This window comes from Hyaena hyaena, unplaced genomic scaffold (genome assembly GCF_003009895.1).
Source record: "Hyaena hyaena isolate Hyena2069 unplaced genomic scaffold, ASM300989v1 scaffold_99, whole genome shotgun sequence".
In the NCBI taxonomy this organism is placed as follows: Eukaryota; Metazoa; Chordata; class Mammalia; order Carnivora; family Hyaenidae; genus Hyaena; species Hyaena hyaena.
The window spans coordinates 3,577,359-3,599,537 of NW_024080731.1; the positions used below are offsets into that span (position 1 = coordinate 3,577,359).

Consider the following 22,179-nt stretch of genomic DNA (forward strand, 5'->3'; position numbering starts at 1 on the left):
GAAATTCAAATTTATTTTGATTCTAACTTTAACATTTGACCTTTAATATTAATTTGATTATAATTTTCTATTTTATTTTTTTATATTAAACTGAATCCTATTTCTGTTGGCTTAAAACCCTGTTTTTTCCTGCATTTCCTCCCAAATAAAAATAAGACAAGAAAACATGGTGTCTTTACTTTCAGCTTTGAATTTAACTGTCAGTCATGACTCACAACCCATGGATCTTTAAGATCATTCATTCATGCCTTTTCTTTTCATTGACAGTGGATCCAGTTCAGATAACAGGTATTGATTTCTTGAAAGCCTTTCTTTCTATTCTTTTTTCCCCGTTGGCTATATTTGTCACCATTGGCAGTTCACTCAGTTTTAATCCGAGATGATCTGGCAAAGGTGCAGATGCCTGGGCTGTCCTTTCGTGTTGAGCTGGGACAGTCTGTCGCTGGGGCTGGCAGATGGGGCCAGGTTCTGTGTGTATGTACTCACGTATAAAGGATTGGTAGGGCTAAAGAATGTCACTCTCTTTGTGTTAGGTTTCTCTGTTAAAATAATTGTCCTATAGAGAGATGTGCTTTCCAAGTACTTTTACAAAAACAATATCCCTGGTGGTTAAATTAACGTAAGGTTATTATGCTGCCCCAAGTAAGCAATTACCCAAGTTGGAGGGTTTCCTGGAACAGTCAGTTGATACCGCTCAAGGCCAAAGTATCTGTAATTTAGATGAGATGTCCCTGAGTGAATAAAGCAAGATGATGCCCTCTTAAAAATGCTTAAAGCCTTCTCTGTTTGTGTGCAATAGTAGTCTTTGGAGCTCGTCATTGTTTTTACTGAGTGTTTACCTCATAAGACTCTTTTTCTTATTTGTGTTAATGTGTCAGAAGAGTACTACTTCAATTCATGTTCATTCACACTTGCAGGCATTTATTTAAAAATAATTATTGACCATTTGCTGTATGCCATTAATGAGCTAGCACACGGTCTCTGCACACAAAAAACATCTTCTTGTGAAGGTACGAGAATTACTCAAATAAGCACACAGACATGTAAAATTGGAAATTCATCACATTTTCCTTAGAGGCAGAAAGCACTGGGCTGCAGGCTGCTAAGTGTTAGTTTTATAATTCTGGAGAGTTATTTGGCCTCTCTGAGGCTCATTTCTCATTGATAACATGGGAATAACAGTGTCTTCCTCAAGGGATAGTATGTGGAGTAAATGACTTGATGCATATAAATTTCCAGATGCAGAACCTGGCATACTGGCGATTAACAAAATATTATTTCCTTTTCTTACTTCAAAAGTGTTTCTTTTTCTTCTTATTCAAGGTCTCCCTTAAAGACAACATAAGCTTGACATCCAGAGATGAAAAAAGAAAAAAAACCCATCAATTTTCATTGTTACCACCCTTCCCCTACTTCTAGTTCCTTTTTAATTTGTTTCTATAATAGTTCCTCTTTCCCCATGTTTTCATTACTTACTTTGCCTTTCTTGGTTACTCAGTATAGATCCTAACTGATTCCATTTCCTCCTTTGCCTCTGAAGTCTGACCTGAAACCCATTTCTAAGCAGAGCATTGTCCAGCTGTGAACGCTTTAATGGCCTACCCTTCCTTAACTAGGCATTCCAGGCTTTTAAGATAGGGCTTGCTGGTCTTCATTGCTTTAGTTCAGGTTATGCTCCACCCTAAACGCACATCTCCTATTTCAGCAGCATTAATGCACTTCTAAAGCAGAACCTGAACTTTGCCTACTTTTTGTGGATGTCCCTCTTGCCATTGCCATTAAAGAATCATGTTTCCATTAATTTTCAATGCTGCCTCCCTTCAGCTGCCTTCACAAGCCAGTTGAAAGATTTGCACAAGCCAAAGAGAGGACAGAGCGTCCTTCTTCTCTTTATATCCTCACTTCTCAGCCACGATGTGTATACTCCAGGCTTTCCTGTCCCTTATGCCCCTATATCCACTGCAGGGGCCTCTGTCCTTATCGCTGGATGCAAATTGCTCTCCCAAAGATCACCAGTACCTATTTGTTCCTTAACTCAATGGATTGACTTGAAGTCTTGCCTCATTTGATTTCTCTTCAGTATTTGACTCTGGGGACCGCCTCTGCCTCCTTGAAATTCCCTACCACTGTGCTGTCCAACATGATCGTTGGTGGCCATATGTGGCTATTTCAATTTAAGTTTAACTTGAATTAAGTAAAATTTAAAATTCAGTTCTGCAGTAACATTAGCCAAATGTGGCTAACTGAGCACTTGAAAAGTGGCTAGTGCGACCGAAGAACTAAATTTTGAATTGAATTTACTTTTAGCTACTTAATTAAAATTAAACTTTAGCCCTCTACCTGTGGCTGTGCTATTGAACAGTGAAGGTGCAGAAAACTTTGCATCATCACAGGAATTTCTATCGTACGAGGCTTCGTTAGAGACAGGATTGGCAAAGTTTGCTGTTAAGAGGTCAAATAGTAAATATTTTTGGTTTTGCAGGCCACTAGGTTCTGTTGCAGCCTTGCTATCATCAAGGAAAAGCAGCCAATTGAGTGTGGCTGTGTTTCAATAAAAATTTATTCACACAGAATGTGGGCAGATTTGGAATGTGAGTATAGTTTGCTGATTCCCCTTGAGCCCCAGTTTCTTTGGTACACATTCTTTTCCTTCTCTTCCTCTTTTTCCCTAAAGTTATCTTGTTTTAGTCCTCCATATCTCTCAAACCCTTCGCTCCCTTCCATCTCTATCAACACATTATTACAAAGAAGTCTTGAAACAGTGATCCTCTCCTTATGCCCTGCTTCAGCCCATCAAACCCACAGCCACAAAATTGTGCTTTCGTCACTTACTTAATCCAGCTTCCCCATTTGTAAATGTATATAATGATAGTAATTGCCCCATAGGGTTATTGAGAGGAGTCAAGGAAATGTGTATGAAAGCGTGATTGTGGAAGATGTAGAGTACTTTCATATTAACTCCTCAACACAGAATAAGTGGTTGTCACTCAGAGCCTAACTACTCGACATTCAGTCCAAGCCTGTAATGCACCAGTGTGTACTTTGAGTAGGCCAATTAACCTCTCTGTACCTCAGTTTCCTCATCTGTAAGGTGAAGATGTATACATTGGTCGTTACATTGGTGTATACATTGAGTCATTATGAGAATTGAATGATTGTGTGTTAAATATTCATAGTGTTGTCGTGGTACAGAGTAAGTGCTATGTTGTTGGATTTTCTTTGTTTTGTTTTCCTGGTTTTATAGACGGAGGAAGAAATACCGAGGCATGTTAATTTGCCTGTAGTCCTGCAACTATTACATGATGTGCCTGAGATTTGAACTCTGGTCTTTTGACTTGAAACTCAGACCTTTACAACTATTCTACACTCTTTTCAACCAGTTCCTAACCACATTCCCTTAGCCAGAATTAATCTCTTTTTTACTGTGCTTTCATCATACTTTGTTTCCACCTCTGCCAGGGAATTTGCCACATTTTGCTTCTTATTATAGTTATTGCAAATCAGTATGCCTTTTAGAATGGTGGGCATGTTCCCAATGATATTTTTTGCCTTTTCTTTACAGTCTCAGGTCGAACAAACAACAAATTATTTGCTAAATTTGTTGGAAAGAAAACATTTGAAGAGAAAATCATTATTTTTGAAAACTTTTTAATGTTTTTATTTATTTATCTTGAGAGAGAGATAGAGAACATGAGCAGAGGAGGGACAGAGAGAGAGCGAGACAGAGAATCTAAAGCAGACTCCAGGCTCTGAGCTGTTAGCACAGAGTCCAACATAGGGCTTGAACTCACAGACCTCAAGATTGTGACCTGAACTGAAGTCAGATGCTTAACTGACTGAGCCACCCAGGCACCCTGAGAAAATAATTATTTATAATTAATATTTGGGGTTATAAACTGCCACAGTCTGCCTATAAAGTAATAAATTATTTCTTGTAAATGTTACACATTCCTCACTAATATAGATTTAGTATTTTAGTAGGTAGATAACTAAATATATCCATTACCCTCAAATTCTTTTCAGCATGTTATCCTTGGATTTATTTAACTTTGGAAAAGAACTTGAATTTTTTTTCTGAAATTGTCCCAAAATGAAGACCCATATAGGAGATCATCAAGGAAGGACATTATAATATGATCCAGGGAAAGGAGCTCATATCAGAAGGTAAATTATATGTTGGACTTCCAGTTATTTAGTAGCAAATGTGTGTCCAGCACAGCAATCACTAGCTGTGACTACAGAGAGGTTTGCAACATTGTGACTGCCAAATATACTTGTGTTGGAGGAAGCTGTCCACACTTATTTCATGCAGATTGAAATATGGCAGTTGGTGAAAGAATTTCATACTCTACACTATTGAAAGTACAATAAATTTAATCTTTAAATAGGTGGGAGTGGTGAAATTAAGAGGAACATGTTAGACTTAACCAATTCAACTTTCTGTATCTGGATAAGCAAATTCACGGAGTAAATATTATCTATTTCTCCTCTGAAGAAGTCTTTTCTCCATGTTTTTTTTAGTGTCAGAATTTTGTTTCCTTTTATAGTATTTGAAAACTGATTTAATAAATACATGCCTATGGGTGCCTGGGTGGCTCAGTCGGTTGAGTGTCCAACTTGATTATGGCTCAGGTCATGATCCCAGGGTTGTGGGATTGAGCCCCATGTTAGGCACTGTGCTGAGGGTGGAGCCTGCCTTAAGATTCTCTCTACCTCTGCCCCTCTCCCCTGTTCATGCTCTCCCTCTCAAATTGTAAACAAACAAACAAACAAACAAATAAATGCTTAAATAACAAAATTTTAGCTCTCCATAAAAAGAAGGTCGATAATGATGGAAATTGATGGAAATAGAGGAATTGTGTGAATGTTTGGCACTAGCTTCTTCTGACACCTACAGATCAAGACCATGGGGCGTGTCAGGCTCCCGACCTCTTAAAAATCCTTCAGATATCCATCCAGATTCCTTGACTCAGCCCAGGGCATGGGCCAAGTACACACTCCAGTGTTTAACTCATTTAATGAACAAGGTCAAAGTGAAATACAGGGTGGGCTAAAGTCAGATATTGGGAATGACAGAGAAGATTCAGGGTAGGTTAAAGGGAAGAAGAGAAGAAGTCAAATTCAACCAAATTTCCCTCCAAAGAACTGAGTCAAAGTTTTTATTCTGGATGTAAACTAGCAGAGTTAATGAGGAAAAGGCAAGGGAAAATAGAAAATTATGCATAAGAAGAAGTGTAGAAAGAATTCAAGAGCTTTCTTCTTCTTTTTGTTTTAAGCATTTATTTATTTTTGAGAGACAGAGAGTGAGTGGGGGAGAGGGCAGAGAGAGGGAATCCCAAGACAACTCTGTAATGTCAGCACAGAGCTTGATGGAAGGCTGGATCTCACAACCCTGGGAGCATGAGTTGAGCCAAAATCAAGAGTTGGATACTTAACCAACTGAGCCACCCAGGTACTCCAAGAGCTTTCTTCTTGATGGAGCTCCTTCTGAAGTCTTTCAGCTCCACCTCTCTGAGCTCAGATACAGATGATGGTACACCTTTGACTTCTTTTCAGGGACACCTAACATTTCTCTAGTGACTACATAATTATACCAGCTGAGATTATACTCATTCTTTTTGCCCTGGAATGGATCCCTCTGCCTCTAAAATTGTGAAATATGACAATTTTAAAGTTTGTTTTGAATTTGCTAAAATTGATGAGTCTGAGGACTTTTCTATCAGTCAGAAAGACTATTCCTGTGCTGCAGGAATAAACAGCTTTCAAATATCCCTACTTTACAATAGCCCAGGTAAATGTACAATGTACCATACCTCACTCATGTAAATGTATCTTTGGTTACTCAGGAGATTTGCTTCATGTCATCCATCTTCACTCAAGAATACAGGTTGGGGGCACCTGGGTGGCTCAGTTGGTTGAACATCTGGCTGTTGATTTCAGCTCAGGTCATGATCTCATGGTTCATGAGTTCAGTCCCCAAATTGGGCTCTGTGCTGGCAGAGCCCAGTCCCCTCTTTCCCTTCCTCTATGCCCCTCCCTTCCTCCTCCCTCCCTTTCCCTTTCTCTCTCTCTCTCAAAATAAATACATTAACTTAAAAAAATACATGTCGACAGTGCTGTCACCATTTAGAATGTCACTGGTCCTTGTGACACAGAGAAGGAAATGTGGAAAACACACACTAATCTTAAAGATTTCTTGCATTACTTCTGTAGCCATGTCATGGACCACAGCAACCTTCATGGCCATGCCTCATTTCAAGAGCAGTTTTACAGGTGCCTGGAATGCGGGCCACAAAATCATAGTGAGCAGCAAGCAGGAATGATTAACATAGATTTATAGTAGACCTCTCTATGTGATTTGAAGGTTTTGTCTAGCTATTATTATTATTACTATATAGCTGCTTGAGGTTGATTCTGGTGAGAAAAAGAAAAGGCAAAAATTTGATGCCAGAAGTTTTAGTTTCTTAAAACTGAGTTTAGATGTTATCATAAGTATAAGAAATGTTCCTTTTTACCAGGAAAAAAAGTTAAAAAGAGATGTTTTTATTTAATTAACTTTTTTCATTAGTAGTAGTTATAATGATATGGAGTTGATGATACAGTCTAACCAAGAGCAAAGCAATCTTCTGTTAAAATTTATATTTTTATTTAAATATATTTAAATCATCCATTTACTACATAAGTGCATGTTGGTAGAAATCAAATCATGCAAAAGTATTTATTACAGAAAAACATAGGCTATTTCTTTCCAAATTTCTCCTCAATTTTTCTTTTACCCAACTTTACCACTGTTAGTCTTTCTTGTACATTTTTGCAGACTCCTTCTTGTGCTTTTTTTTTTTTATTTAAAAAAATTTTAATGTTTATTTTTGAGAGAAAGACAGAGAGAGAAAAAGAGAATGAGTAGGGCAGGGGCAGAAAGAGAGGGAGACAGAGAATCTGAAGCAGGCTCTGGGCTCTGAGCTGTCAGTGCATAGTCCAACATGGGGCTCGAACTCACAAACCATGAGATCATGACCTGGGCTCAAGTCAGATGCTTAACCGACTGAGTCATCCAGGTTCCCCCACCTTCTTGTGCTCTTATACAAGCAACAGAGATAAACATACAGGCAACTTGCTTTGGCTAAGTTAAAAGTACTGTGTGTTAATATCTATGTATCAGTCCAATGGGGGAAAGTGACATCTTATTATTGTTTTAATGTTCATTTTCCTGATTGTCAGTGAGGATGAGGATCCTCTTTTTTTATTTATTGACCGTTATCAGTTTTTCCCCCTCTATGGATGGTGTGCTGAGATTCTTTACCTACTGGATTTTTAATTTTTTTTGGTACTGATTTTTAGGTAAACTTTAGATATTGCTGAAGTTAAAAATATGTCTTTCCCCTTGTTTTTTTTTTAAATGTTTTATTTATTTCTGAGAGAGAGAGAGAGAGAGAGAGACAGTGTGAGAAGGGGAGGATCAGAGAGAGAGGGAGACACAGAATCTGAAGCAGGCTCCAGGCTCTGAGCCGGCAGTCAGCACAGAGCCCAATGCGGGGCTCGAACCCACGAACCGTGAGATCATGACCTGAGCTGAAGTCGGACACTTAACCGACTGAACCCACTCAGATGCCCCTGTCTTTCCCCTTTTTATTTATGTTGACAATATGCCTTCCCCAGCTTTACGTTGTCCTCTATTTCATATATATGTTCATACACACACACATGAACACCTATATACACACACATACACATAGACTCATCCAAGTGTCCAGGTTCAGATAGCTGAGTGGAGTGCATTTCAGAATCCAGGTAAGGATATTAGTTCATGTGTCAGTAAATGTAGATTTTGATTACTGAGGTCTTCTTAGTGTGATTGTTTGAGAGAAAAGAGGGGATTTCCAGCTGGCAATGTTTTGTAGGGTTCCTAGGCCTCCTGGAAATTATATAGAGCCTTGTTCTTGTTCTACATGTGTTAAATCCCCTAGAGGATCATTTGTGCAGAAACCCTCCCTATTTCAGAAAGTTAGACTCTGGGCTGGTGAAAGTTTGTGCGATGTGTATGTAGGTGTGGCTTATGTGTTAATTATATGTCCAAACACTTACAGCCTGTTTTTTTTGTTCCTACCTGCTTCTGATCTTGGAATTAATTCAGAGTTGTATTGAGAGACTTTTAGTGAGCCTCTTAATTACCTGCTTGCGATTTATAGGTTCCCAATAAATGTATTCTATGGTTTGGTTATATAATTTTTCTACACACTATTTTATTTCTTTTATTCTAACTTAATGGTATCTAAGATGTTATGGAAATCTTTCCATATCAGTAGTACACTCAGATCTACCCTGTTTTGCATGACTTCTGGATTTAGTAGTCATTCTGCTTCTGTTTGCTTCATGTAGTCTCCAAATTTGCCACTGCTGTGATCTCGTGGTCACACCATTTCTAGTGGTTCCACTGCTGCTATCAACTTAATTTCAGTTTTATATTTTTTTCTATTATTCAAGTGAGCTGTGGGGTGCATTCAGATTTCTTTCAATTTTCTGCAGAAGGAATTCAGGGCAGAGATGGGTTGGAATGGAATATGAAGTTTTCTTTCCTTTCTTCAACAGAACTTAAAGCTGACTGAGTTTAAAGAGAGACCTATTCACAAGACTCAACTGACAGATCATTCCAATAGTTATATCTAGAAACTACATAGCCCTGACAGAGACTCTGATATATATATGGGAATGTGTATGCCTAATACATATGGGAAGATGGAGCATTATAAAAGAATGAGGAGAGTAAACACTAGTCAAACATTGGTGCTTGTAAAATTGACGATGGGTAAATAAATATAATTGTACTATCTTTATATATATATACATATATACATGTACACACACACACACACACACACACAAATGTCATATAGTACATCTATGTGTAGATGTCTCTATGTGATTTGAAGGTTCTGTGTAGCCAGAACTTTCAAATATGTGTGTATACACACACATATATTATGTATATGTGTATAATATGTATACACACAGATGTCCTACAATACATATGTATAATATATTCTATATAACATGTATTACCTACAGATTTTATACATATATGAATATTTATTGGCACATATCAAAGATCAATACAAAAGTGAAACAAGAAGAGAGTAGTATGAATTTTCTTAGGGAAAGAAATTGCAAAGGAAAATGATGAGTATTTTACTACATGCAAATTTCAACTATTTTAAAAATATTTATTTATTTATTTATTTTGAGAGAGAGAGGGAGGGAGGGAGGGCAATGAGAGAGGGAGTGAGATAATTCCAGGCAGGCCCTGCACTGTCAGCACTGAGCCCGGTGTGGGGTTCGATGTCATGAACCACGAGATCATGACATGAGCCGCAATCAACAGTCAGATGGATGCTTAACCAACTGAGTCACCCAGGCACCCTGACAAATTTCAAATATTTTTATATCTGGAAATGCCATGAATTAAAATTAGTGAATAAATTGAGAAAATAATTTGTAACAGTGTCCGACTTAAGTTCAATGCTCTATATAAAGAGCTTTTAAAACTTGGTAAAATATCATATTTAATACCAGTAATCAGAGAAACCAAAATTGGAACTACTTTTCAATTCCCAAATTGAAGAAGATTGAGAATAATCTGTATTTGGAAGAGTGTGATAAAATGGAATTTCAGGAATGCTGGTTGTAATATAAATTGATTCAATATTTCCAGAAGGAATTTAATTATTTGATGTATGTGTTTGATTGTAGGAATGCCATTTGCCTGCAAATCTAATAAAAAACAATGTAACTAATATTTCTCTATAAGAAACATCATTTCAGGATTATTTAAAATAATGATACTATTATGAAAGGCAATTTGCAACAATGTAGGGTTAACTTTATTATTGAATAGCCATTGAATATAATATGATGCCAATATTAAAGTGTGGGTGTTTTAATTTTTATTTTTTATTTTTCAGGCTCTTGGGAAAAGCTGGTAATGCAATCTTAAACACAGAGGCAAAATATTTACATACATAAAAAATAAAAGAAAATACTTCAAAGTATATTTTCTCAGTTTTCTAGAGGTGGACATTAGTTATTTTAATAATCTGGGGAGACAAACCATTCGGAACCTGCTCATGAATTTAGAAGGGATGATGAAGAAATAGCACATAGAAGGCATTCAATTGACCTTTGCTGAAATGATTTGGTTTAAAATGAAGTCAGAATCTTGTCATAGCAGAATAATCAAATCTTTGAGCTGGGAGGCCCCTTGCAGGTCACTTGGTCCAGGCAACCCCAGTGAACAGATCTGTAAGTTTAGCTGATTTATAGTGGTATATTCATGAACTCCTACCACTCCTGGAGCCATGCCAACTTGTCATCTCCTACAACAGTTCTTGCTTAATGCTGCTTGCAGGCCCTTCTTTCTCAATTTCCTTTCTGCCTGTCCTAGAGGGTACCCTTAACATTCTTGAAATTTCTTTAAGGGTATCCTTAAAATAGAAAACCCTAGGGTATAGCAGCTTAAATATTAAACTACTACATATTCCCAAATAATTGAAAAAGAAATCTGAAGTTCTGTAAATATTGACTAAGGAAGTGGTTTCTGATATTTAAGGGCTTGGTTCTATAATCAGGCTGCCTTGAGCAAGTTACTGTCCGATAAGTTTCCTCCTAGGTAAAATGGGGTTTATAATAGTACATACCTCATAAGGCATGGTTGTTTTCTGATTAAATGAGCTAATCCACCTGAAATATTGGCCTAGAGTAAGGGATCAATAAATGTTATTTAAACATTTCTGGTTTCAGGATAAGATGGAGAAATGTACTTTCCCTTATTCATCCTGTTAAATACAGATAAATCCATTAGGACATTATATATGAAACCAACATAAGAAGACTCTGAAAGGTAGAGAGAACAAATCAAATCCGCTAGAAACTTTGAGACATGAGGAATGGCATGGTAATGAGTTCCTTCCTTGGGTTTACTTTTTGCCATATATATTCTAGACTGAGTGCTGGGGAAGTGAGCACCCAGAAATACCAATAGGTACAGAAAAAATAAAAGTCCCAACAAAAACCTGTTTCTGGACAAAAAAACCAAACCAAACCAAACCAACAGCAGCAATAACAGCAACCAAAAAATCATGCAAACAGCTCAAACAGAAACACACACACAGACACAGACACACAGACACAGACACACACACACACAGGAAAGAGGCAGTCTCACAAGAGAGAACATTGTTAGACAGAAACCATTCTAACCTAGCCAAACACTGTAGAAAAAACTGTGACCCCAATTCCATCCTCACCCATGAAGACCTGGTGGATCTAGACTTGTACTCTAGCTCTAAGGAGGTGCCTTAAATATTGCCAACTCTCCAAGTAATGTCAGAGGAAGTTGTATTTGGACTCAGACCTTCAGTTCTGGCTAAGGTAGAGCGGTCAGGAGGCTCTTCCACCTGGCACTGTCAGTGGAGACCACGGGCGGAACTCTCAGCCAGGACAGTGTTATGATCCTGAACTTTTACCCTAAACCAGCAGTAATGAGATATCCCTCACTCCCACCAGTGTCAAATGAGGCCATTAGGGGAAGAGGGACTAACACCTATACCTGGTAGCAGTGAGGCATCCCTCTCCCCACTGACACAGTGTTAGAGGAGGCTGGAATTCAAATAGGATCTTTAGATAAGCCTCAGAGTCTCAATAAAATGCCCACGGTGTCCAGGATACAACCTTAAGTCCCTCGCCAACACTGAGATAACACAGATTGAAACAATTTGATAAGGATTTTAAAGCAGCCATCATAAAAATGCCTCAACACATAATTATAAACATACACAAAACTTTTCTTTAAAAAGTCTCAATAAAAGACATAGAAAGCCTCAGCAAAGAAATTAAAGATATAAAGAAGAACAGAGTGGAAATTTTAGAACGGAAAAATACAATTACCAAAATAAAACTTCTCTGCATTGGCTCAGTAACAGAATGGAGACTACAGAGGAAAGAGTCCGGAACTTGGCAATAGAAAATATTTATAAATAAATGAATGAATATGATGTGAATAATGGTGCGTGTCTAGATGTCTAAAGATTTGGATTACAAGTATGGCATTCTCGAATTCTTGCCTAATGTCCTGGGAATTACTCTTTTTAAGTCTCTGTTCTCCCAACTTTAAAATGAGTTAATAAAAACCACCCTGACTATTCTAGCTGGATCCTAAATCCAATGTTTCTTGAACATCTACTAATATTTTTATTCATTCATTTATCAAATATATATTATATGCCTAATGCATAAGAGCTACTATAGTAGATTCTAGTGATGAAGTTTCAGGGTGATGGTGGGGTGGTCTGGAACGAATGGCCAAGAAAGAATTCCTGAAGAAGACTTCAGTGCAAAAAGTGATTTTATTAGAGCACAGGGATAGGACCCGGGGGCAGAAGAGTTGTACTGAGGTTGTGATGGGTAACTTATTCTATACCTTCAAGTTGGGAGGGGGTCAGGGATAGAGTAAGTCTCTAAGGAATTTTGGAAGCAAGGTTTCCAGGACTTTGAGGGACTAGCTGTTCTAGGGAGATGCCATTTTTTACTGTTTAATAAAACCTCAGTCACGAGGCCCTTCAGATGTATATCGGGGGGCCGTAATCTTGGAGTATGATTGCCAAGTATATGTCTTGGGGCAGCTGAGAAAGGAAGTCAATTTATAGGATCCTTGAGCTTGGGATAATGTTAAACCAAGATTCTCTTTTGCCCCTACAAAGGGTCATCATCCAGGCAGCTGAGCTCCTAGAGGGAGGTCACTCTGCCAGTTTCAAGGACTTGTCAGTGGGCTGTAGGCAGTAAGGGAACTTAATTTTTCATTTGCCTTAGTTTCCCACATTAACATGGCAAGCATTTTAACCCCTTCCCTTTGTTCTTGAGTAGCCAGGAGTGTCTGAGGAATATCACACACAGTCCACTTGTGGAGGGAGGCTGCTAGCCTGTGTTTTGCCCTCAGCTTGCCCCATGCCCTCCCATCACTAAGACTATAAGGAGGATAAGACATTGTGTCTGCTGTAAGGTAGATTACAGTACCATGAGGGAAATAAATCAGTAAGTAGACCAACTGGTGATGCAATGTGATAAGTACTATGGTAGAGATGTGTGCATAAGACTTTGAAACTGCTTAGGGGAGGGTGGCGGTAGAAGTGGAGGACAGTCACAGAAAGAGCAGCTGACCGGATTCAGAAAATGCAGATTTTGTAATTCATTAGAGCTGGAGTGTGGGAAGTTGGAGGAGGAGAAATAAAGCTGAGATGAATGGGCTTTGCATGCCATCTAAAGATACATTGTTTTTATTCAGAACTTCCTGCAACAGTAGTAAATGATTTTGAGCACTATTTGGTATGAGAACATTTACGTTGAGGAAAAACATTTTTTAAAAGCTTTTTAAAAAAATTTTGAATATTGTTGACACACAATTTACATTAGTTTCAGGTATATGACATAGTGATTCAATTTCTCTATACATTATGCTATGCTCATCACATGAGTAGCTACCTTCTGTCATTGTAAAATGTTATTGTATCATCACCTATATTCCCTGCGCTGGGCTTTTCATCTTTGTGACTTCTTCATTACATAACTGGAAGCCTGTATCTCCCACTCCCTTTCACCCCGCCCCCCACTTCCTTCCCTCTGGCAACCATCAGTTTGTTCTGTCTTTATAGGTCTGACTCTCCTTTTTGTTTGTTTCTTTTTTCATTTGTTTTGCTTTTTAGATTCTGCATGTAAGTGAAATCATATGAAACTGCTCTCCCTCAGTTTGACTTACTGAGGAAAAACGTTACTAATAGCATAGAGAGGTGTCTTGAGAGGAGAAGGTAAGGCCTGGGGCCGGAGGAGTAATTAGGAGGCAGTAATTCTAACCCAAGTTGTGAATGAGAGAACTGAACATTTACAGAGACTAAAGTAATGTAACATATGCCCAACTGAATGTAGAAAATGAGGCATCGAATAGATTGTGGGGTTTCTCATTCATGCCGTTGGGTGCAAGGTGGTTCCTCAAAATATGGAAAACGGGAGAAGGGGAGGGTTTGCATTAGGATGGGGCTATGTTGTTGGGGAGGAAATCCTTTATCCTCCTTGGTTCTTTTGGCTGATCTATGAATTAAATTGACATAAAATGGAATTAACAGGAGAAAAATTAATTTCAGATATATGGGAGCCTCACACGGACATGAGAGATTCGAAGAGAGTCAGAAAGTTGAGGCTTATAAGCCATTCTGAGCTTAGGAGAAGTGGATAGGGGCCTAGAGCTTCAAAGGGAAGGAAGACAATTCGCAGGAAGATGGGAAGGGCTCATGTTTGGTAAACGAACGTTTGCCATGCCATGTGGAGACCATGGGATAGAGAGGAATTTGAACTGGTAGGCCTTGCCAAGTCCCCCCTCCTCCCCACTCCACCCCAGCCTACTGTGCCCAGCCCCATACTCTTTCTTCAGTGATAGCTCTTTCCCTGGACTTGGCCTTGTATCTAAATTCTTAGAGACAATTGAGCGGTGAGGTTTAAGGACTTCCTGAGCCTTGGTCCTTGATTGTTTCTGCCCAATATAACCTACATTCCAAAGTAGTATGTTTTGGGGAGGTTCATTCTGAACCCCCTTCAATGTCCAGCAGACTGTTGGCTATAAGGGTATGGAGCTCAGAAAGGAGGTCAGGGCTGGAGCTAAGGATGGAAGTTAAAGCCATATGAGTATAAAGATCATCAAAGGAGTATGTGCAGAGTGAAACAAGGGATAGATTTGGAACCTTAGGGATCACTGTCAAAGATCTGGCAGAGGAAGTAGAGTTATGAAAAGATACTGAGAAAGAATAAGAGGTAGGAGAATAGTCAGCAAATGATAAAGTGACAGCTTCATCAATCTTTTTTTTTAATGTTTTATTTATTTCTGAGAGAGAGAGAAAGCGTGAGTAGGGGAGGGTCAGAGAGAGAGGGAGACACAGACTCTGAAACAGTCTCCAGGCTCTGAGCTGTCAGCACAGAGCCCGATGCGGGGCTCAAACCCATGAACCGGGAGAGCATGACCTGACCTGATGTTGGAGGCTTAACCGATTGAGCCACCTAGGCACCCCTTCATCAATCTTTAGTATTGAGGGGGCCCCTTTATTGTGCAATGTCATGAGTGTAATTAAGTATTGAGCACAAAGAGTGGCAGAGTAGAAGTTGTAGATTATAAAGAAAAGAATAATAACAACATCAAGAAATATTCCGGTAAGCCAATATTCCATGTGTCTGAAACGTGTCCTTTTCAGAAACAAAAACAAAAACAAAAACAAAAAAACACAAATAAATATTCTTGTGAGAAAATTCCATAAAACATCTTTCCTTATTTCTGATACAAAACATTGAGCCAACCACCTATTTTTTTTTCTTGGTATATTAGCTAATTTGAGCCACAGTTATGCTGCATATCATGTCCTCATAAAAAATGCCCAAATCATAACATATTTGACAGTTATTTCCGTGTTTTTCTAGGTTGTCATGGGGTCAGATGCTCTAGGACAGGCATGGCTGGAAACGTTGCTCCTAGACATGTACCTGACCGGGCTAGGTTCGCTGCTTTTGGACTCTACTCCACCTGCAAATATTTGCTTTGAGTACCAGGCTGAGGAGGCAGCAGTAACACACACCCCGAGGCAAGCCCGGGTGCACAGGCGCCCTCAGGCCTCTGCTTGACTTAGGTCAGCAGTTTGGCCAAAGTACAGTCACATGGATGAGCCCCATTCAAGGAGAGTATTCTCCACTGGTGGAGGTAGGGCAAGGGGAAGAGACGTCAAATCTCTCACTCTTGGTGATTCAGAATCTTTACATTAACTGCTCCTTGTGCTGTGCCGCCAGGTAGTCATATTCGGGGTTTTGGTGTGTATAAGGTCATTTGACCCTCAGTAAATGAACCCCCTTCCTGTTGCGTTCTCTCTGTGTTATCTCTTAATGCTGCCACTGTATCTATAGCTGCTTTTAACTCACTGCCTCATTTCACACAGGGCTTCCTGGGTGAAAACCTGAAGGTGATAGTCGCCTATGTGACAAGACATTTTCTTCTTGCTTCAATGTTTTTTCTTGTTATTTTGCATTGTTATAGTATTTACCAGTCTGATGTTGGGACAAATAGACCATTGCTGCCCTTGTACGCTTTAGTTTAATCCCTTCTTCCTAGAGAAGGGGCAAATCCAAAGCTTTTTCGTTTTGAAAAAAATGAGCTATATTTTTCCAAAAAGTATCTCCATCCATCTACATGATGTCTGTGTTCTCAGAGGAAGGCATTGATAAACTAGGAGATGAAGAGCACAAAATTGCAGGGGCGCCTGGGTGGCTCAGTCAGTTAAGCGTCCAACTTCGGCTCAGGTCATGATCTCATGGTTTGTGGGTTCAAGCCCTGCGTAGCTCTGTGCTGACAGCTAGCTCAGAGCCTGGAGCCTGTTTCAGATTCTGTGTCTCTCTCTCTGACCCGCCTCTGCTCACGCTGTCTCTCTCTCAGAAATAAATAAAACATTTTTAAAAATTAAAAAAAAAGAAAAGTATGAAATGCCTGCCATTTGTTCTCTCAGCCTAATCCTGGCATGGGCTGTGCTGCACTTATATACAATTCATTTCATGTGCTGCACTTATATACAATTCATTTCATCCATTTCACGTAGATCACTTTGGTGTTCTATACTGTCATTTCTCCTAAGCAATAGAATCCACAGAGTTGTCACCTTAAAGTGTGAGGTATTTTTTTCTAGTGCACATAAAGGTAAATATGTATTTATTAAAACAAAGATGTGACTTCTGTACCATCTTAAATATCTACTTACCAGATATCATCACCTGACATCGCATGTATGGGGAAACACTAATTTAAGGGCAGTGCTGCCAAACTAGAAATATAGAACCTATTAAGCAACAGTATATTTTGGAAAGAATTGTTAAACTTTACCTTCCAAATTTTCAGGTTTGTGGAAGGAATGCTTAACATCTGTTACAATGCCATCGATCGTCATATTGAAAATGGTCAAGGAGATAAGATTGCTATCATCTATGACAGTCCTGTTACAGATACTAAAGCAACTATTACCTACAAAGAAGTTCTGGAGCAGGTAATATCAGACACTTTATATGTTATTTGGAAATCATATAGAAATTACTGAAATAAAACACATTTATATTGTTTAAACTTTAATTCACTTTAATTCATTGACATAGGTGACTTTGGTTTTGTTTTGATGCACACTGGAAACAATAGAGGTATGTTAACTAATGTAGTTAGTTTTTATCCCTTATGTTATATGGATAGAGTTATAGCCCATATATATGTTACAGTACTGGAGAATACTCATTTTGCAGGGAGAGGGGAGCAAGCCTCTGAGAATATGTTCAGATCCTCTCCTGGCCTCTGCTCTCATGGATGTTGCAATCATGTTAGCCCAGTGCCTTTTCAGCTCTTGTATGAGTGCAGCTGCCTCCCCGACTTCCCGGTCACCAGCCTCCACTCATGTTGGATCACCACCTGGTGTGACACCAGAGTTTTCTCCCTGAAGAACAGCTAGTTAAAAATGTTTTCATTAAAAAGTACTATTACTTAGGGGCACCTGGGTGGCTCAGTCTGTTAAGTGTCCAACTCTTGATTTCAGTTCAGGTCATGGTCTCAGGGTGGGCGGGATCGAGTCCCATGTTGGGTTCTGCGCTGACAGAGGGGAGTCTGCTTGTGCTTCTCCCTCTCCCTCCCTCCCTGTGCTCCTCCCCCGCTCATTCTCTCTCTCTCTCTCTCAAAATAAATATATAAACATTAAAAAAATTTACTGTCACTTAGTATAATCTAGGCTCCTGTGATGTAGAAGACATTTGAAATCTGATCACAGCATTTCTCCAAGCTTTATTTTAGATATTCTTTGTCATGAACACAACTCTTCTTCACCCTGGGGATCCTGGCATGCCCTTAGGGACACCTGGCCCTTTACAGGTCTTTTTACGTCCTGTGACTTTCCCTTCTTTGCTCTTTTTTCTTGTTCTTTCCCATCTGTTTACTTCTTGGGTGAATTACAATACTGAGAGATGAGTTATGAGACTCTTTCTTTCCTTCTTTCTTTCTTTCTTTCCTTTCCTCCCTCCCTCCCTCCCTCCCTCCCTCCCTCCCTCCCTCCCTCCCTCCTTCCTTCCTTCCTTCCTTCCTTCCTTCCTTCCTTCCTTCCTTCCTTCCTTCCTTGTTTTGAGAGAGAGAGAAAGGGAGAGAGCACGCATGCACAAGCAGGAGAGTGGCAGAGAGAGAGAGACAGGGAGGGAGACACAGAATATGAAGCAGGTTCCAGGCTCCAAGCTGTCAGCATAGAGTCCAACATGGGGTTTGAACTCAGGAACTCTGAGATCATGACCTGAGCTGAAGTCGGACGCTCAACTGGCTAAGCTACCCAGGTGCCCCATAAGATTTCCTTTTAACATTAGGGTGGAAATGAGGTTTCACAAGTAATTATAAAAGTATTTGGATATTGTGGCCTACGAAACACGTATTCTAACTCTGTAGGACATTTATTTATATATGACTTAAAGGGCAGCATTTCACAACCTTGACACTACTGACATTTTTAAAGCAGAGAATTCTTTGCTGTGGGGTGCTGGTGTGTATGTACATTGTAACATGTTTAGCAACATTCTTGGTCTTTAACCATTAGATGTCAGTGTACCCCTCCAGCAGCTTTGATGATCAAAATGTCTCCAAATTTTGCCAAATGTCCCCTGGATGACAAAATGGTTACTAGTTGAGAACTACTGATTGAGCAAAATGTGTCATAGTAGAGTTTGGAAGCATTTGCTTTTACCTCAGGGCTTTTGGAAGCACATTCATTCTCTTCTTTTGATTTTTTAAACTATTTAGGGTTTGTACTTCATTTTTAGAAAATCTGGTCAACTTTCCTTGACTCTCTGAAATGATATCCTTTCATATCAACAATATTCCTGTTTAGACTTCCAAAAGATTTCAAAAAAGGCAACTGGGACAATCCAATGTCTCAATCCTGAGTTGTTGCAAACAGTGAAGAGAGAAAATTTGAGCCAGTTTTGCTCAGGTTGGGTATCAGCCTGGTTGTATTAACAAATGCCAGCTTCAGCTCATTTAAACATCAGAGGAATTCACGGAAAGGGAAGACTGAAAAACCAGGTTCAGAAAAAATAGCACACCCCAAGAGAGAAGGGGCAGTGGTGAAATTTTAAGGAGAACCCACAAATTGTCTGCTAACTAGTCTTGCTTACTGGAATTAATCTCCTCGACTGCCATAGTAGGAACACCTAGTTGGCCAGTTTTAGGTTATATGCCTAAAGCACCAGGCAGTGGAGGAAGAGGTGTCTTTTCCTTTTTTGATTTCATAGCAGGAATTCCAATCTAATAAGTAGGAAGTTCAAATGCTAGGCAGCCCAAGACAGAACAAAACAAAATAATGCCCCAAAGATACTGTTGGGTACTTTGTACTGGTCTCTAAGTGGGAACTCTGTTTTCAGAATGAATTATAAAGAGGCAGAGTTCATACTGGGCCTGAAGAGAGAAAGAACTCCATTAGCAAATGACATTGTTACTCATCTGAGGTCATGTTTTATAAGAAGACACAATGTAAATTTCCTGACAACCAACCTGTTATACTCTGTTTTATTGTAGGTTTGCATTTTCAGCTTTTAGATCAGGATTTGCCTATGATTATAAACTTATTTCTATGATTTGGGCATATTGTCACAGTTTCATTTATTAATTTAAGGCCTAAGACACTGGTGAATCTTAATTAGTATACAGATTAGGAAGCTTATTTATGTATTACACAATATTATTTATACCAACATTGAATTTGATAGAAAACCAGACATCAGAGTCAAAGAGAAAGCCTTAGGGGTGCCTGAGTTGCCTAATACTTTAGTTGGCTAAGCATCCAACTTCAGTTCAGTGATCTCAGTTTATGAGTTCTATCCCAGCCTTGTGCTGACAGCTCAGAGCCTGGAGCTTGCTTCCGATTCTGTGTCTCCCTCTCTCTCTGCCCCTTCCCTGCTTGTGCACTGTCTCTCTTCCTTCTCTCAAAAGTAAATAAAAACATTAAAATTTTTTTAAAAAACAAAGAGAAGGCTTTAAGGAAACATAAAGTAAGAAGAATTAAATATTTTGCTAATTTGCTTTTTTTTAAGTCAATTATATAAGTGTGTATAATAAATACACATTTTGCTTAGAAGCATTTCTGCTAACCCATTTTGGTTTTCTAATATGGAGTCTGGACTCTTAGATCCTTTTGAGGTTTGTACTGGTTCATTGGTTTCAGTTTAGCCTGACATCAAAGTACTTAAAAGGCCTGTTTCTCTCACCTGCTGACAGCTTCTGATTCCCCAGGCTTTTCTTCTCTAATGTACTAAAGGAAGAAGTGTTAGGAAAGAGGGAGGCATTGTGCTCGACTTTGATTACCTGTTCCTGGTTCCCTGTGGCCTTTATTTTATTAAGTAGAGAAGACAGAGGAAGAATGATTTAATGGTAATTCCATGGAGAACAAACAAAGAGAAGTGGCTTTGTACTTTACTTTTTTAAATCTCCCCCATTAAATCTCCCCCATCTCATTTCTGCTGGGAGTTTCTGGCGATGTAAACCTTGATTAAGTTAGTTGGCGCTTCTTATTTAATTAGTGGATGGACAAATGTTAGACTAAATTGTTTCAGTGACATGAAAGATTTGAAGATTTTACAGAATGATTCAGAAGTAGAGCTTCTCCCAAACTGTCACCTTTTATGTGGATCTGATAATTTATACAACCTTTTATTAAGATTTTTGTACAGTGATTTTGAACATTGTTCAAGATCCATTATTCATTCATTCAACAAATATTGATATTGTATGCCAAACCCTGTTAGGAACAAGGGATACAAGGTAAATGCGCCCATTCCCTAACTTCAAGGAGCTAAGAAACCCACGTAAACATGACCAAGGGTTTGAGGGTAGTAGTATATTCTGTGGAAACAAATGGGAAAACCTGCAGCTTAGCCACTTGTTAATACAGCATAGAAAGACTTTCTGGAAGAGTCAATGCCTAAAATTAGCCCAGACCACCAAAAGTGAGAAGGGAAGTGGTGGGAAGGAGCATCCCGCAGACAGAAGAAATAGCACACCCAGAGATATTCAGGGCAGGGAGAACCTAGCACATCGGGCAATGGCTTTGGGAGAAAGTACAAGCATAAGCAGTTAGGGAGATAGCGCTCCAGTGAGCCAGACTTTGGAGAACACTGAGTGCCACGCTACAGATTTGTGCTTAATTCTGAGAGCGTGGGGGGAAAAAAAGCTGCACCCTGACGTGACCTGTGGTTCTGCATGATCAGCTCCGGGGACCTACTCCACAGCCCCACTGCACTGCACACCCCTGATCCACTGCACTGCACAACCCCACCGCACTGCATTACACATCACAGCCCACTACACTGCATACCCCCGCCCCACTTCACTGTACACCCCCGCCACACTGCATTACACACCCCTGCCTCCTTGCATTGCACACCCTGGTCCCACTACACTGCACACCCCAGCCCCACTGCACTGCATACCCCTGCTCCGCTGTGCTGCACACCCCAGCCAAACTGCATTACACACCCCAGCTGCGCTACACTGCACACCCCCACCCTACTTCACTGCACACACCTCCCATACTGCATTACACACTCCAGCTCCACTACACTGCACACTCCTGCCCCACTGCACTGCACACGCCTGCCACACTGCATTATACACCCCAGCTCTGTTGCACTGCACACTCCTGCCCTGCTGCATTACACACCCCAGCTCCCCTGCACTGCACACCCCTGCCCCACTGCATTACATACCCCAGCTGCACTGCACTGCACACACCCACCACACTGCAAAAACTTATCTTTGAAGTGGATCAGTAATATAGCTTGAACTTCTTTCTAAGTAAATTCTGACCTCTTACTATCTGTGAAGAATTGTAGCCTATTTACATTTGGCTTGGAAGTTCAAGGTGCATATTTCCTCTGAATTTACCACACTTATAATCAGATCTGCATTTCAGGCGAAATGCATATACTGATTTTGTCCTTCTCTTGGTAGCTCTTTTCTTTTTAATTTTTTCATGTTTATTTATATTTGAAAGAGAGAGACAGTGCATGAGCGGGGATGGGCAGAGAGAGGGAACACAGAAT

At 39.6% G+C, this 22,179-nt stretch overlaps 1 protein-coding gene across 4 annotated transcripts in view; it reads left to right on the forward strand.

The window, feature by feature from the left end:
• The window catches only part of ACSS3 (acyl-CoA synthetase short chain family member 3), a 160,714-nt gene that overhangs the window by 19,391 nt on the left and 119,144 nt on the right, over positions 1-22,179 (forward strand). For all 4 annotated transcript variants that reach the window (XM_039235553.1, XM_039235555.1, XM_039235552.1 and 1 more), the window contains exon 2: positions 16,967-17,111. In XM_039235553.1, coding sequence (XP_039091484.1) covers positions 16,980-17,111 — 132 coding nt within the window. In that variant the 5' untranslated portion in view covers positions 16,967-16,979. The remainder of the gene's footprint in view (positions 1-16,966; positions 17,112-22,179) is intronic.